The sequence below is a fragment of the Alosa pseudoharengus genome, unplaced genomic scaffold (genome assembly GCF_046254945.1).
Source record: "Alosa pseudoharengus isolate Yale_2024_CS ecotype anadromous, Long Island Sound unplaced genomic scaffold, YU_APseudo_1.1 YU_APseudo_1.1_scf_14, whole genome shotgun sequence".
In the NCBI taxonomy this organism is placed as follows: domain Eukaryota; kingdom Metazoa; phylum Chordata; class Actinopteri; order Clupeiformes; family Clupeidae; genus Alosa; species Alosa pseudoharengus.
Genome location: NW_027468609.1, coordinates 39,188,089 through 39,203,127, shown reverse-complemented (window position 1 = coordinate 39,203,127; position 15,039 = coordinate 39,188,089). Strand labels below are relative to the sequence as shown.

At 39.4% G+C, this 15,039-nt stretch overlaps 1 protein-coding gene across 3 annotated transcripts in view; it reads right to left on the bottom strand.

Moving 5' to 3' along the window:
- The window catches only part of dmgdh (dimethylglycine dehydrogenase), a 200,459-nt gene that overhangs the window by 164,344 nt on the left and 21,076 nt on the right, over nucleotides 1-15,039 (bottom strand). For 2 of the 3 annotated variants that reach the window (XM_076284920.1, XM_076284919.1), the window contains exons 2-5: nucleotides 9,367-9,538; nucleotides 5,841-5,939; nucleotides 5,309-5,473; nucleotides 4,354-4,558 (exon numbers count right to left, since the gene is read on the bottom strand). In XM_076284920.1, the coding sequence (XP_076141035.1) occupies nucleotides 4,354-4,558; nucleotides 5,309-5,473; nucleotides 5,841-5,939; nucleotides 9,367-9,538 (641 nt within the window). The remainder of the gene's footprint in view (nucleotides 1-4,353; nucleotides 4,559-5,308; nucleotides 5,474-5,840; nucleotides 5,940-9,366; nucleotides 9,539-15,039) is intronic. The other variant, XM_076284921.1, reaches the window with a different exon arrangement.

Here is a 15,039-nt window from a genome sequence, read left to right as displayed (position 1 = left end):
CGGTGGCCATTTTGTGTGTTGTTCTGTGTTTGTTTGCTTTTGCTGTTCCCCATGTGCTCTGTTTACTGCTGGGGCGATCACTGTGATGGCATAGAATTCGAATGAGACTGTAATGCATTACTGTAATTACATTACTTTTTTTTAATGCATTACTCCCAACACTGCCCATTTATCACATTGATAGATGACATAGACTGATCTGGTCATCATAAAGGAGTATATGACTGTTAACAAAAACTGCTACTGTATTAGAATGTTTCTGCTTTAAAGGGGAAATCTGATGTTAAATGGGTTTTAGATATGTTAAGCATGACCATAAGCTAGAGTCATGGACGAGGGGTGACCCTATCCAGACCCCAAGCATTCCGAACTTAGCAAGTTTTTACCGATTCTTCCATAGCGCAACCGGGCACTGCACATAAATCGCTTCTTTTAACCCTTCTACAAAAAATAACAAGAGGTCCACACTTAGTCGACATGATTAGGTCCTTAACATTTAAACGAGGCACTGGCAACATTGTATGTGTGCTGAAAGTTTATTTAGAAGACAGTTTATACACACATTACTGGAGTAACTTTTCCGATCGTTTTCTGGCAACGTCATTTTGAATTGACGACCGCGTATCTCGTGTTGTTGACGGAAAGAGGACTGTGCGCTTGAGCATTCAAAAGAGGGGGGGGGGGGGGGGTATCGCGCATGGGGAAAGAAATTTTCCCTTTTTGAATGCTCACGTGCACAATCAATTAATATTTTAATACAACAACAAAAAACATGTTTAATGTTGACAAATTAGGCAATGGCAAACTAGAATACAGTAGGCCTACAGTACCTACAACAAAAATGAGCAGGAATAGGAGTAACAGGTGAACTGTCCACCCATCCAAATAGTCATCCACATATTTCACTCCCTAACTCACACTAACCTCACATAGGTAGCCTACCTCACACCTCACTCAATTAAAGTTGTAGCATGACTGTTCAGACATAGAATTGCCAGTTAGCAAATTCATTAAATTCAAAACCAGTATTCACTTTTACTTTTCCAAGAGAACTTTTAACAAGAGAACAAAGGATACTTGGTTTGTCTTTGGGCTCGTGATTTTAAAGGCACACTATGCAGGTTTTTTAGCTTAATATGCAAGTTTTTTTCGCTTAATTTACCTTCATTTAACAGCTTCAGAGTCATTGGAATGGTTATATTACTTTTTTCGGGTTGAATGGTGGCCGTCTCGCTTCCCCCTAGCGCCTGTGAGAGGAAAAACCACCCTTGCAGCTGTGGGTCGGCAGGCCGACGGCCTCAGTGTCAGGAAGTATAACGAGTGTAACGAATTGCTTTACTGCATTCAAATACACATACACACCAGGCACCGGCTAGAAAAAGGTAGCGATGGAGTTTCTCAGACATTCGTCATGACAAAGCCAGCGAAAAAGAAGCAAAAACCGAGAAAACAGTAAGGAAATTGCCAATACTGCATTGTTTACCTTTAAGTGTTTTAAAAGTTTTTCAATTTGTAAAGTATGATGAATTGATAAGAATGATATTGAAAGCATAATTGATGGCATATTAATATGCAGTTGCATAATATGACTATGACCTGTTTAGGACTCGAAAAAAATAAGGACTTGGACTTGGACTCGATTTGGCTTTAGTGAGACTCGACTTGGACTTAGGCTACTTGAGACATCTCCGTCTTGGCTTGGGACTTGACTTGGACTTTAGCATTAAGACTTCAGACTTATTTGTGACTTGCCAAACAGTGACTTTGTCCCACCTCTGCAAATTAGATTTATCTACTAAAACAGAGCTACAGACCAGCGACCAGCACAACAACAACTAGGCTCAACTAAGCCGACCAACACATGCATAGTTTAGGTGAGCTATAATTTAAATGGAATCCCATACATGTGAGGGTATTAGCTGCATAGATTCAACGCAGATACATGAATCTAGCTAGCTGTATGTTTTTCATGCAAGACTGAAATAAGCGTTGCAAGTAGGCTTCATGAAAGTGTAGCGGCAGTTTCTTGAGAGCAGCAGCTAACCCGTCAAACATGGGACGTCCCCCGGACTTTAAGCAGACTTTCACAATGTCCCCGATTGATCCCCAACGTTGCGTTTTCTAGCGGACGTCATCGTAACGTTATTGACGTCCGGAGCAAGTTCTCCTTTTGTCCTTGTGTGATGTCCGGTGTCGGACCTTTTGGGGATGTCCCCGTTAAGTCCCTTGGTCTTTTCAAAAACATCCCAAGGACGTCCTTGTGTGGACCTGACAATAACGTTATACCGGGGACATCAAGGGGACGTTTGTTTGCTAAGTGCACACGAGCCAACAGAGTTGAGAGGGCTCTGGCTGCAGCCTGCTGGACGGGGCGGGGACATCCACATCCATGTGCGACCTCACATGTTAAATGTCATTATGTAGCAACATTGAGTTCAGCTCACAGTTCAGACAGAGAGGGTTAAAGCAGAGTAATCAAGGATCTTTGGTTCAGCTACAGCAATCGGAAAAAGTTCACCACCGGTGGCCACCGATGAAATTAAGTAGGCTAATATGTCTGGCTGTGCATGTAGCCGATAAAGTTTTCAGTTATGAATGAAACTTAATGAAAAGTTGTCAAACGTTAACATATAACGTAGCAGTCAAACTATGCTAGCTCACCTTTAGCAGCTTTAGCAAGTTAGCAGCTGCTTGAGCCTACCAACACTTTATGAAGTTGTGTGTCTATGCACAAAGTAAGTTCACTGCAGATATGTGAGTTATGTAGCAGTTAGGCCTACGTTTTGAGTGAAGAACCTAATGAATGCAAACTAGGGATGGATTTGGCAAATTCACATTTACTACATTCACAGCTACCTTTTGCTGTGCTTGCTTTAATGGTGTACAATGCACATCTCTTCAGATAACTGTCATTATGTGCATGTAACATTGCTCCGAATAGGCCTAGTCATGTACTTATTATCTTATTTTCTGTTTTATTTTCAGAACCACACACACGGCCGAATCGGGGCTGAACCGGGGACTTTTGGAACGGAATAACAGACCACGTAGCATTTGTTACGGGAACTCTACACATTCTCGAGGAGGGGACGTTCGGCGGGGACCTGTAGGGGACGTCGCCGGGGCATTATTTTGTTTGCTGGGAAGCTACTATGATTTAGGGGAAACTAAGTAGTATCGGTGGGTGGTAGAATTTTTACGAGTGCGAGTATATGGGCCCAGTATCGGCCCGATTCCTGATGCCAGTATCAGTATCGGACCATCACTAGTTTGCCTCTGAAGAGTCTCAAGCCTTTATATGAACGTTTTCTATTTTTGGAGAAATACAACATTGTGTGTGTCAGGATCCTGCAGGGACTGATTGACTTTGTGCCACCCCGGTGGCCATTTTGTGTGTTGTTCTGTGTTTGTTTGCTTTTGCTGTTCCCCATGTGCTCTGTTTACCTGTCTGTTGTCATGTGACTGTCTCCACCCCTTTTTCCTTATTTGGTCTGCACTTCCTGTCTCGTTAGTTTCCCTCCGTTTCTGCTCGCACCTGTACCCCGTTATTGTCTTGTTGGTCTCGTCCAGTCCTCTGGCTTTCTATTAATTAGTCTGTGTATTTCTACCCCTCTGTTCCTCTGTCTGGTGCCTCTTTGTCGGGTCATCTCTTTGTTCATCCTGTCTGAGTCCTGTCCATTAGGAAGTTTGTTAGTAAGTTTAAGTAAGCCAGCTACCCTGCAGTTAACTTAACGTTCGTCATTGACCAGCAGATAAACAGCTAGAGCCATACTGCACTGCACATTATCTAAACTCAGAGCCTTGTTTCTTTTAGTTGTATTTGTTGTCCTTTTTAAATTCTGGAATTTTAATGTTACTTCACCTTCAACTTTATCTCCACTCCAACATTCACTTGCTCTGACTAGAACAGCAACTGTAAACACAGCGACTTTATCTGCGTGCGGGAACCAGTATAGATGCACTCAAATCAGACAGGAGAACCGTGAGAACATAACACCATTGGGAGGGGACAAGAGGGGGGATAATGTGTGTTTGTTGTGAAGGCGGGGCCACGGATTTGTTGAACACCGTAATCCTGAGGGAGAGCCAGTCTTCAATTTGATGGTGCACGCGAAAATTAACTCACCCTGTTTTTAACAATACCATCATTGGTATGAATAAATCTATTCATTTATTAATTTATCTGAGGTATGTTCCGGACTGTAGTGTGATACACCACATAACTGAAACTACTTTAAAGGTTTGTACATATTTGAAAAATAATTGACATTCTAAAGAACGCATGTGATATATTTGATAGTGATTTAGGAAAAGGTTGCTTTAAATTTCTAAAATATTAGAATATGCACAAACCTGAGGCATTGACAATTCGGTTAGCTCTTATGATTCCATGAGGGGTCTTGACATCCCACTTTCCATTTTCCAAAGGAGTGAGGCCAGTAACAGGGGCTGGGTTGTAGATTTGGGCACCATACATGCGGGCACCAGCAGCAAGGGCCATTGTCAGAGAGTAAGGATCAATGTGTCCATCCCCAGTGGTGTACAGCCCTGCCAATACCTGGGTGATAAATGTATGGGATTCTAGGTATTAACCTACTATATTAAAAACTACATACTGTAAACTACAGTTCAAAAGTCACTTAGAAATGTCCTTGTTTACATCATTAATGTTGTAAATGACTGTTGTAGAAAAAAATGGCTGATCTTTAATGCAATATCTGCCCATTGTCAGCAACCATTCATCCAATGTTCCAAAGGCACATTCTGTTTACTAATCTAATATCATTTTAAAAGGCTAACTGAGAAAACATTGGAGAACCCTTTTGCAATTGTGTAAGCACATACTGTAATCTTAAAACTGCTGCCCTCATTAAAAAAACATGCAACTAATCTCAGCTGGTATTCTGTCTATAATGGAGTGGAATGGAAGTGACTCCAAACTTTTGACCGGTAGTGTACTACAGCATAGAATCCCTTGTTATACCTTGGGTAGTTTAACGTTCCGTGTAAATATGTTGTACATTGAGTAAACTATTGGCAGTCAGCAACTAAAAAATACATTTCTATATTATTTAAAAGGGAGACTATGAGATAACACTTAGACATGTTTTCCCCACAGTTTAACATTTTTGTGTTTATTCCTATGTTTATGTGATAATTTGGATAATTGTTTGTCTTGGTATGGTTATGTGTGTGGTATACACTATGATTACTCTTAAAATCAGCAAAATTCTTTATCCTATTATCGAGTTCCATCACATTACATATACTTTCATGCACAAAATGAAATATCTGTTCTCTCTCTAACCTTGTCCATATTGAGCAAAGGGAAGAGTTCTTGGATCTTCTCAGGTCCAATGAGGTACTGGGGAGTGGGGTGCCAGTGTGTGCGGGTCATTTGGTATTTTATTTCATCCACCCGCACTGGACTGGAAGCAATCCTGATGCTGCCTGGTTGATGGAACCCCACAGCCTACAGTCCCCAAAAAGACAGGAGACAAAAGCTCAAATATATTAAAATTTACATTAATATCAGGCACAGATTTTGATTTTCTTTTTTTTAAAAAGTGATGTGTTAATTTTCTGTCACTCAGATTTAATGAGTTTTTAATGTTGTGGTATGAGATAAATACGGGCACAGTGGTGCAGCAGTAGTGTCACCACCTGACAAATTGTCGCGTCATTCTACTTTTACTTTACTTTAGATGAATAAGCTAGTACCACAAACCTACAAAGGCTGGCAATTAAATAAATATTGAATAAAGTTATTTAAATCACAAACTCTGATTTGAGAGATGGAAAAAATATTTAGAAGTTCAGAGAGCACAGTGCCCACCTACCTGCCCAGTCTCTGCCTCCAGCTTTTCATACAGCTTTATGCTGTCATAGTGAACTTTCTTCAGATTAATGCCTGGGTGATAGTATGTGGTCAGTCCAGCCTGTAGAACAATAATTTTAAGTTTTATAGAATATCTGTTGGTAGATGTTTCATCATAACATCTCCTATGTAGATGTTTCAAAATGTCATGACAGGTGCCTTAACTACTAGGACAAGATAGGATTAGGGCTGTATTTTGCAACTCGTTTTCCATCCGGCGCAAAGTTAAACTCCTTATTTTGCACGTTTATTTTTTAAACAATGCGCCCAGTGGCTTAGCGCATTGTCTAAAAATCGCTATTGTACACCTGGTCAGAAGTCTATGGCAAGTTGTTTATATGTTATTTTAAGAGCGCATTGTCAACAGTCATATTGGCGGGTGCACAAGGCCATCCTTCTATCATCCATGAACTCACACCAGTGCACGTCCATGCAAAACATTACAAATTGCACGATTACAATGGGAAACATAATTAGAATAAAGATATTACGAAATAATGTACATCTCATGATGAGTAGTTATTCACCATCATTTGCAAATTGGTAATGACGGTTAAAAGTGATTAGGGGAGAGGTGAGAGACACGTATGGAGCACAGCTGTCACAAGATATAATCAACTCCTCTGCAGGATAAATGTTTTTTGATTCAGTCATTTGAGCAATATTAGGGTAAGTGTTGCTTTTTCCAGCCTATGTTTTCGATGGTAAACCATTGTCAGTCAATAGTGAAAGTAACTGCATATAACTGTCTGGTCGTTGACTGACACCATGATGAAGTTAGTTTCACTTTGCCAATGAGTTCAAATAATAGAGGAGTGCAAATGCGTAAAGGCTATGCTAGGTTTTAGTAAAGCATGGTTTAGTGGAATGACTATTCCATACGGTATCGCAAGCAGCCTCCTTCAAATGTGCCGTTGCATGTCAAAATACCGTTGCATTTATTTGACATCACGTGTTGCGCCGTTGGTTTAAATGATGTTACGCCCCAAACACACCCATGACTGATTAAAAAAACTTAGGAACACCAGAGGCGGACAGAGTACACAGCTTCATTACTTGAGTAAAAGTACAGATACCCTTTGCAAAATTTTACTCAAGTACAAGTAAAAGTACAACAGTAAGATGTCTACTTAAGTAAAAGTACTGAAGTACTTGTTTTTAAAAGTACTTGAGTATCAAGAGTACAAGAGTAGCCTACATTTTTTAAATATTGCATTACTACTGCCACAGTGTTTACATTTATGTACAGAAACGTCCTACATGGAGTTGAAAATGTTAATGTTGAAAATGTTAATGTTAATACCTTGGAGAATGTAAAAGGAATTGAAAGTAAAATTAGGTCATTTTCATCGTTTTACCATGTTGCCAGTGATGGGCAGTATTTCTAATACATGTATATAAAATACGTATTTCAAATAGCGAAAACTATCATTAACTTGTTTAATTTAAATAGTCTGGTGAGGTGGGGCCACGGGATGGCACATTCCAGGGATGGACCTGCTGCATCTTCATCCATTGTTTCGACCATGGTTTCGTCTCTTATCTAAATCTGACCATGGAGTTGACTTTGGCGGAAAGCTGAAGGTGATTGCTGATAGGCTGTCCCAATCAGTGGCGCCTGCACAATCCAATCACGTTTGAGAGGGAAACAACAAATTGAGGGTTTCCGAGATTTTTCTTTTTTCCTTTTTTTTAGAAAAAGTAACGGGTACTCACGGTTATGGATAGAAATGTAGTGGAGTAAAGAGTACAATATTTGCCTCTCAAATGTACTTGAGTAAAGTCATGAGTACTTCCCAAAAATGATACTCAAGTAAAGTACAGATCCCTCAAAATTGTACTCAAGTACTGTACTCAAGTAAATGTACTCCGTTACTGTCCGGCTCTGAGGAACACCTTGTTGCGCCATGCGCTCGATGTTTGATAACGAAAACCCTCCAAATGTGGACTGGACACCCTACTAAATTTGAATAAGCTTTTGGTAAGTGATGATGCGCTTTTGACTGTCATGATAGGGCCCTTAGTCTTTATTATTTCCCTTATGATAAATATGTCTTGGGCATTAAAGAGAGAATAGTATCACAACAGCTAAAATCTCTTCCATGTTCTTTTGTCATAAGCTCAAATCTCAATTCTTGGATCTTTGCTTCACTTCACTTCACTGCTCTAAAAATGTACACATTTCTTGTCATACTCAAATAATTAAATCATTCAAATATTTGTACAATCAAATTTTAAGCCATTGCCCATTATGACTCTGGACCCAATTTTCGCGACGCAAAACCCAGCACAAAGCACGTTATTATCCCGACGCAAAGCTTTTTCCTATCTTACACTTCACTTTCATTAAACAATGTGCCCAGGGGTGTGGCAATTAATGACATAAGGTGCGGTCTGGCGCACAATCTAAAAACCGCTATCTTACACCATTTAAAAAGCATTATGCCACTGACCAATTTGATTAGTGGAACCTGTTTCATACGGTCTCGCGTGCAAGCAGATTCCTTCAAATGCGCCGCTGACTATCACAATACCGATGCACTGTTTGAAGTGGTGCTGCTTGCTGTTAAAGGGAATGACATATGTCATTCTCATTGGTTTTAAGGATGTTACGCCCAAAACTCACCCATGACTGATTAAGAACCATAAGAGCCGCCTTTTTGCGCCAGGCGTCTGACGTTTGATAACAAAACCACCCCGAATATGGACTGGTCAAACCCCTAAATGTATTTACGCTATACACTAGTGATCATGCGTTTTAGATCGCTAAAATAGGGCCTTCTATGGCCAATATCTTGTCATGCATGGCATGGTAAGACTATGAAAATGTTCTGATAAAAGTCCAATCCAATATGGCAGAATCATGGCTGGACTCCACCTGCCTGTAGCTCTCAGTTCACCAATCAGCGACCAGTGGAGATGACATTGTCGTTTTGTCCTTTACTATCTCTACCCTGAAAGGACTTTTCCCAAGCCACCTGTTGCTTTAGTGCTAGCCCAGGATCTGGGCTCTGTAAAGCACATTGAGACTAATTCAATCGTTTTTGGCACAATATATTTGAAACTGAATTGAATAAAACACCACAATATGTTTTGTGAAGGTCCAACCTTGTATTCTTAGCTTACTATGTATGTATGTATTCTTATTACGCAATGACAAGAACCACTCAGAGTGAGGAATTGAAAAAGGGATGTGGCAGTAGGCACTCAGATTGTGAACATCTGTTTGACATGCAACCCCCATTTCTAACTTTGTTCCGGCTCAGGTTCCAGTCTTCTCGACAACTTGTCTCTAGGTCATGATCATTTCAGGAATTCATTAACAAAAAGAGTGACAACATGAATAATAATGCTAAACACAGCCCTATACGGTTATTTGCCTTTTTTCTTCATTTGTATCATTATTGTGCACTGCAATGGGTAAACAAAAGGTGCTAAGCTTGGTTTGATTTAAATTTGTCGATGTTTGGACACCCATTATGACCTACAGCATGCCAGGTTGACCCAGCGGTTAGCTCCGTCTTCTCCAGAAGCACCACGTCTTTCTGACCCGCTTTGGCCAAGTGATAAGCCAGGCTAACCCCCACACAACCTCCTCCTATGATGACTGTGTCAGCAGTCTCCTTCAACCTTTTTCGCAAAACATTGGCATCTTTGTTCCTGCAAATAAGGTTAGGAGAAAGAACAAAATCCTTATTGCAGTGTGATTTTTGTTATCATGATAGAGAGATCTTTCTACAGAATCTTCATCTTTGAAAAGTTGAAATAACAAAAAATAACTAGAAAATGTAATTCCGAGGAATTACCAGTGCATGAAAATGCAAATCATAGTTGATGATAACAGACAGTCGGAATGGCTGAACAGTCCCATACAAAAATGTGATATATGGCAATATATGAACATATATGTCAAATAACAGGGACTTTTTTACTTTTATGGACATATATGTCCAATTTTACTTATATGGACATATATGCGATTCAAATATTTGTCAAACATATATTCAAAGCTATGTCCATACATGCATACAAAATATTTTAATTTCCCATATAAGATGCTATATATCTTCAAATATATGTTTTCCAAATATATGGAGAAGTTTATGTGTGAATATGTGACAGACTTATATGTAGTCTCCATATATGGTGGCATACATATCCATACACTAGATTCCACTACTTATTTTCTAAATATATGGAGAACTTTATGTGTGAATATGTGGCAGACATATTTGTAGTCTCCATATATGGTGGCATACATATCCATACACTAGATTCCATTAGCCTACTTATTTTCCAAATGGAGAACTTATATTTGTTTATGTCTTGGCATCACAGGTATGGTGTCGACTATGCTGCTCGGCATCTTTTGCCTTATGTGTCAATGTTTTGTGTGGAGCGCTTTGGGTTGCACCATGTGCATACAAAAATGTGTGAGGCCAAAGCTACTTTAAATATAACGGATGCTTATCGTATCTTGATATGCGCATGCGCACACAGCAATACCCATCCCCCACCCTTGACTGACTTTTGAACACCAACCATGGTGACTTCAACCGTCACTTTTCTGTCCTGTCATGCATCTGACTTTGTAAGCTGTACAAACTCTGCTGTCATCATTTCCAAGGTAAGAAGGCCTTTAGTAAACAGGAATTAGTTAGAAAAATATTGTTATTATAATGTAATGTTAACCAAATCCATTTGTTAACAGTCTAACCATCATGTTAGAATTAGCTAATGTTAATGTTATCAATTAGCTATCGATAACGTCAGCGAGCTAATATTGCTAAGGTTAGCGATGTTAGCTATTAATGTTAACTTTTCCATTAACTAACTTTACCATTATGTGGAATATCTAGAATGATAGTTAACATCATATCCAACAACAAGCCTGTCTGAGATGTCGTTATGAATATAAGTTTTAGTTTGAATGAAATATCAAGTGTAAGTAAGTTAGCTAACCTAGCTATAACTTAGGCTACATTTAAAGTGGCTGCTAATAACCATGTAGGCTAACGTGAACGTTGGTAGCAGGGCTGCCAACTTTTCAAAAAACCTTAGAGTGAGATTTGGTGGGGCCAATCAAAAATTTTGCTGAGGACATTTTTTTTTGGCTTATTCAGCATTACTGTACCATACCATAAAAAAGTACATCAATGGTTCTCAGGTGTAGGGACCAGGCATGGACGGATTATGAACTTTTGGGCCCCTGGGCCCACATGTATTAAGGGCTCCCCACTAATTGTCGCATAGGTGGAAGGGGGGTTTGGGGGTCCTCCCCCAGAATTTTTTTTATTTGTTTGATGTGATTTCCTGTATTCTGGTGCATTTTGGAGATGGCCTGATGTGTTGATATTGAGGCAATGATTCCATGCAAAGGCTTGGGCTTCAGGGCCCCCTGACACCTTGGGCCCCTGGGTCTGGGCCTGGAAGGCCCGTGCAGTAATCCATCCCTGGGACCAGGGTCCCAGAGTTAAATTAACATTGGTATCAAAGGGATCTAGCCTACTAGTAGGACCATGGGCGTCGGAGGCATTCTGAAAGTGGGTGGGACATTTCAGTGGGGGGTATGGGGGTCCTCCCCCAGAAATATTTTTTTGGACTAGATGCAATTTCCTGAATTCTGGTACATTTTAACAGGTTATTTAGATACTTCTATATAACAAAATAAAGCCAGCCTACAAAATTAATAAAAAGTATATCATGCATAACTTAAAAATAACTCGATAGGCTACTTGGCTACGCAATAAGGTTTCCATTACAGCACCGCGGACATTCAATGAACGCATGAAAGCGGATGGTTTGTTTGAAATCCCAACACTCTTTCAACTATATACGTTATAGTGATCATCAAATACCTTCCCAGATTTCAGTGCCCATCAGTCCCAACATTTAACAATATAATCAAACAGTCCAAAAGTAAATTAAATATCAAACTAAACCGAAAATGTCATGCTTTTGAAGGCCTACCAGTATGCCGCTCCAAGAAACGCATGTCTCAAAATAAAACTCGCATAAGAAATAAAGGGCTGTCTCGAATACAATCCTGCCCCTAAAGGCCTGTACTTTGTCTTAAGACCCCGGCCATAATTTGAGGATTTACAGTATCTAAGTAGACAAACTGACTTCAGATATCCAACAGAGTGAATACGAGATTGTGCAGTCGCTGTGGTTAGTGCTGTGATGCTGTTAATGTTTTACAGCCTAGCCTAAACCTATAGGTTATTATTTATTTGGCGTACCTATAAGGCTTTTTACCTTATCAAAAGTGAGGGGGACGACTGATCTCTTCAACACTGGGGGGGATTTGGCACTTGTCACTGTGTGTGTGACAGAAGCGGAATGGGAGAATGCGTGTAATAAAAAAAAAGTTTATGAGCGATTTACGCGCAAATGGGAGAATCCAATGAAAATGACAATGAAGCACTAAACAGCACTGGTATTTCACACGGGTCCAAACTAACCATTTTAAAAGTAGGTGGGTGTTTAGTAAGAATTTAAGAAATGTTTGTATATTTTAACTTTTAAATGCATCAATCAGGTGCACTTTCAAAATAAATTCTGAGGTCAGACTTGCTTATTTTTATGGAAATATTTGTGCTGTAGCCTAAGCTATTTTGCACCATGCATACACAGGTGGAATAGTTATGGTGATATTGCAATAAGTTCACAACCACAAAAACATATGCTAGGCCTACATTTCACAGTTCAGAAATGTTCAAAAATGTGTGTACATTTCAGCACTCCATGAAATTATGCAGAAGTGGTCACCTGTATTATTCAGCTAGTTCATTGAAGATAATATATTGGTCATTGTAAGCCTATATCCTACTACATGCTATTCCTTTTTCAGGATGTACCCATATCTGCATGATGTGAATGTTTGCATATGGCTTATGTCAGGCTTTATATCAATATTTGTGTCTCGTTATTTTATTTTCTTCATATTTTTGCATTAATGTCACTAGGAAGCGTGCCAATATAAATATATTAATTTATCTGTGTAAGTGGGATTGGCTGGAACCTGACAATATAAGAACCATGATAGTGGGATAATCTATGGCTGAGCAATTTACAAAAATGTATGTAGGCCTACTGACAAATAGTTTACATTACAATACATTATAATTTCGCCCCAATGAGGCTATGTAGAAATGTGTTGCAATTTCAAAACCGGATTACTCAGGAACCACTTATTGCACAGAGGCTTTATATCCTCGTATTCGGTACGGTTTGCTGTTTATTGTGATATTGGGTTTGCCACGTTTTGTGTGAAGGGTTAGTGAGATATTAAACCGAGAGTAATGGGTGTGCACTGTGTGCAAAATGCAAATATGATTAGCCTAAATTGCACGTCGGTTCAATGATAATTTTCTCGCGAACCATTTATCACAGCAACGTGGCGCTAATATCATTGGAACGCTTAGATTCCGATTGTTCACATGATGTGTGATATCATATGTATAGGTTTAGTTTAGTTGAACCTTGTCTGCCAGGTATTTGACCTACCAGGTTGACACTTCTGCGTGAAAAATACTCAATAATACTCAAAGCATACCTGAACCCGGGGAAATGCGGGGGAAATGCGCCTGGGATGGCTTCTGAAGTAGCATCGCAAATGAGAGAAAATTTAGAAAATTTCACAGACAGGGGGTGCTCTTGAACCCTCTCACCGTCTCTGAAAGCATAACCGTGGCTCAACAGGTAGATCTATAGTAAGGCTAAACTCATTTTTCAGGCATTTGACCGACCGGGTTGACACTTCAGCGTGAGAAATCGGGGGTGTGGCGTGTGAGTGTGTGAAACTAATCAAATGCGTGTGTCTCACGGCCAATGCGTGAGAGTTGGCAGCTATGTGGTAGGCTTAAATGGATCTTTAGTTTGTGAAGGGTAGTCTTAAGCCATCCTTACAACAGAAGACTTTGACAAGATTTGGGGAAGATTCTTGAAAGTCTTTTGAGTAAAGCTTGAATGGGGGGCATTAGTTAAAAGACTCCAATCTTTCAAGAATCTTTCCCAAATCTTGTCAAAGTATTCTGATGTATGAATCATTAGGCTACATGTTCTTCATCTCATAGCCCTTATTTAAGCTTACTTGTGCCAAGGTGTGTGTTTATTAAAGATGCATGTGAAGGTAGTAGTGCTTCAGTGATGTTCTGTGTGTTTTACAGCATATTAATCTTCTCTGTTCCCTGTTTAGTAGGGGGGCCTATGTGTCTAATTTTGGGGCTTGTGGTATTTGCATGTTAATTTTTGGAGAGTATTATATTTTTGTTCTAGGGGTTCTTAAGAGTAAAAAAAACATGTCTCCATTTTTTTTGAAGGTTCTGAAGGACCCAAATCAAAGGTCAACTACAGAAAAGGTCAAATTTGGTGTTTTGTCCATAAACCTCACATTGCTGGTATTATAGCATAGGGTTTGGTGGCAAAAAGCAAAGATATTCTACAAGGTAGTGTGCAAAAGTGGACTACATAAACAATACAACATTATAAAACATTTTTAGGCTGGTGATTGATTTCTTTAACAAGAAATGGTGCCTAAAATGCTCAAAATTGTCCGCTTAAAAAATAATACTTCAATATTAATACTATCAATTCATGCCTATTAGTGTGCTTGAGTGTAGGCCTAGCCTGCTCTGACAGTTCTTGTCTACACCCATTCAGAGCACAAAGTGCAGAGATCTCTGTTAAATCAAGTTTAATAGAATTTTACATTTCTCGGTATCTGGCAAGGATAAGGACTTCCTTATCTTTGAAATGTTTCTTAAATGGTAAAATGAAGTTTTGGTGATCTGTTTTATGTGATTATTTAGTGAAAGGTCCTGGTCAATTATAACTCCTAGATTTTAAACACTTGTGGATGAGGTCAGTGGAAGATCACTATATGTAGCCTGTGATGTGGATAGGACATCCCTCATCTTTTTACAACCTGAAACCATGACTTCTGTTTTATCTGAGTTCAAAAGCAGGACATTATTTGTCATCCATGTCTTTATATCTCTTATACATGTGTCAAGTTTGGCTAACAGGGTTAATTCATCAGGTATTATGGAGAGGTATGTATCATCTGCATAAGATTGGAAATGAATGCCATGTTTCGAGGTCTAATATGTTGTGTATGTAAATGAATTCTGCTATGTTTTCGCTATCTTTCAGCAATT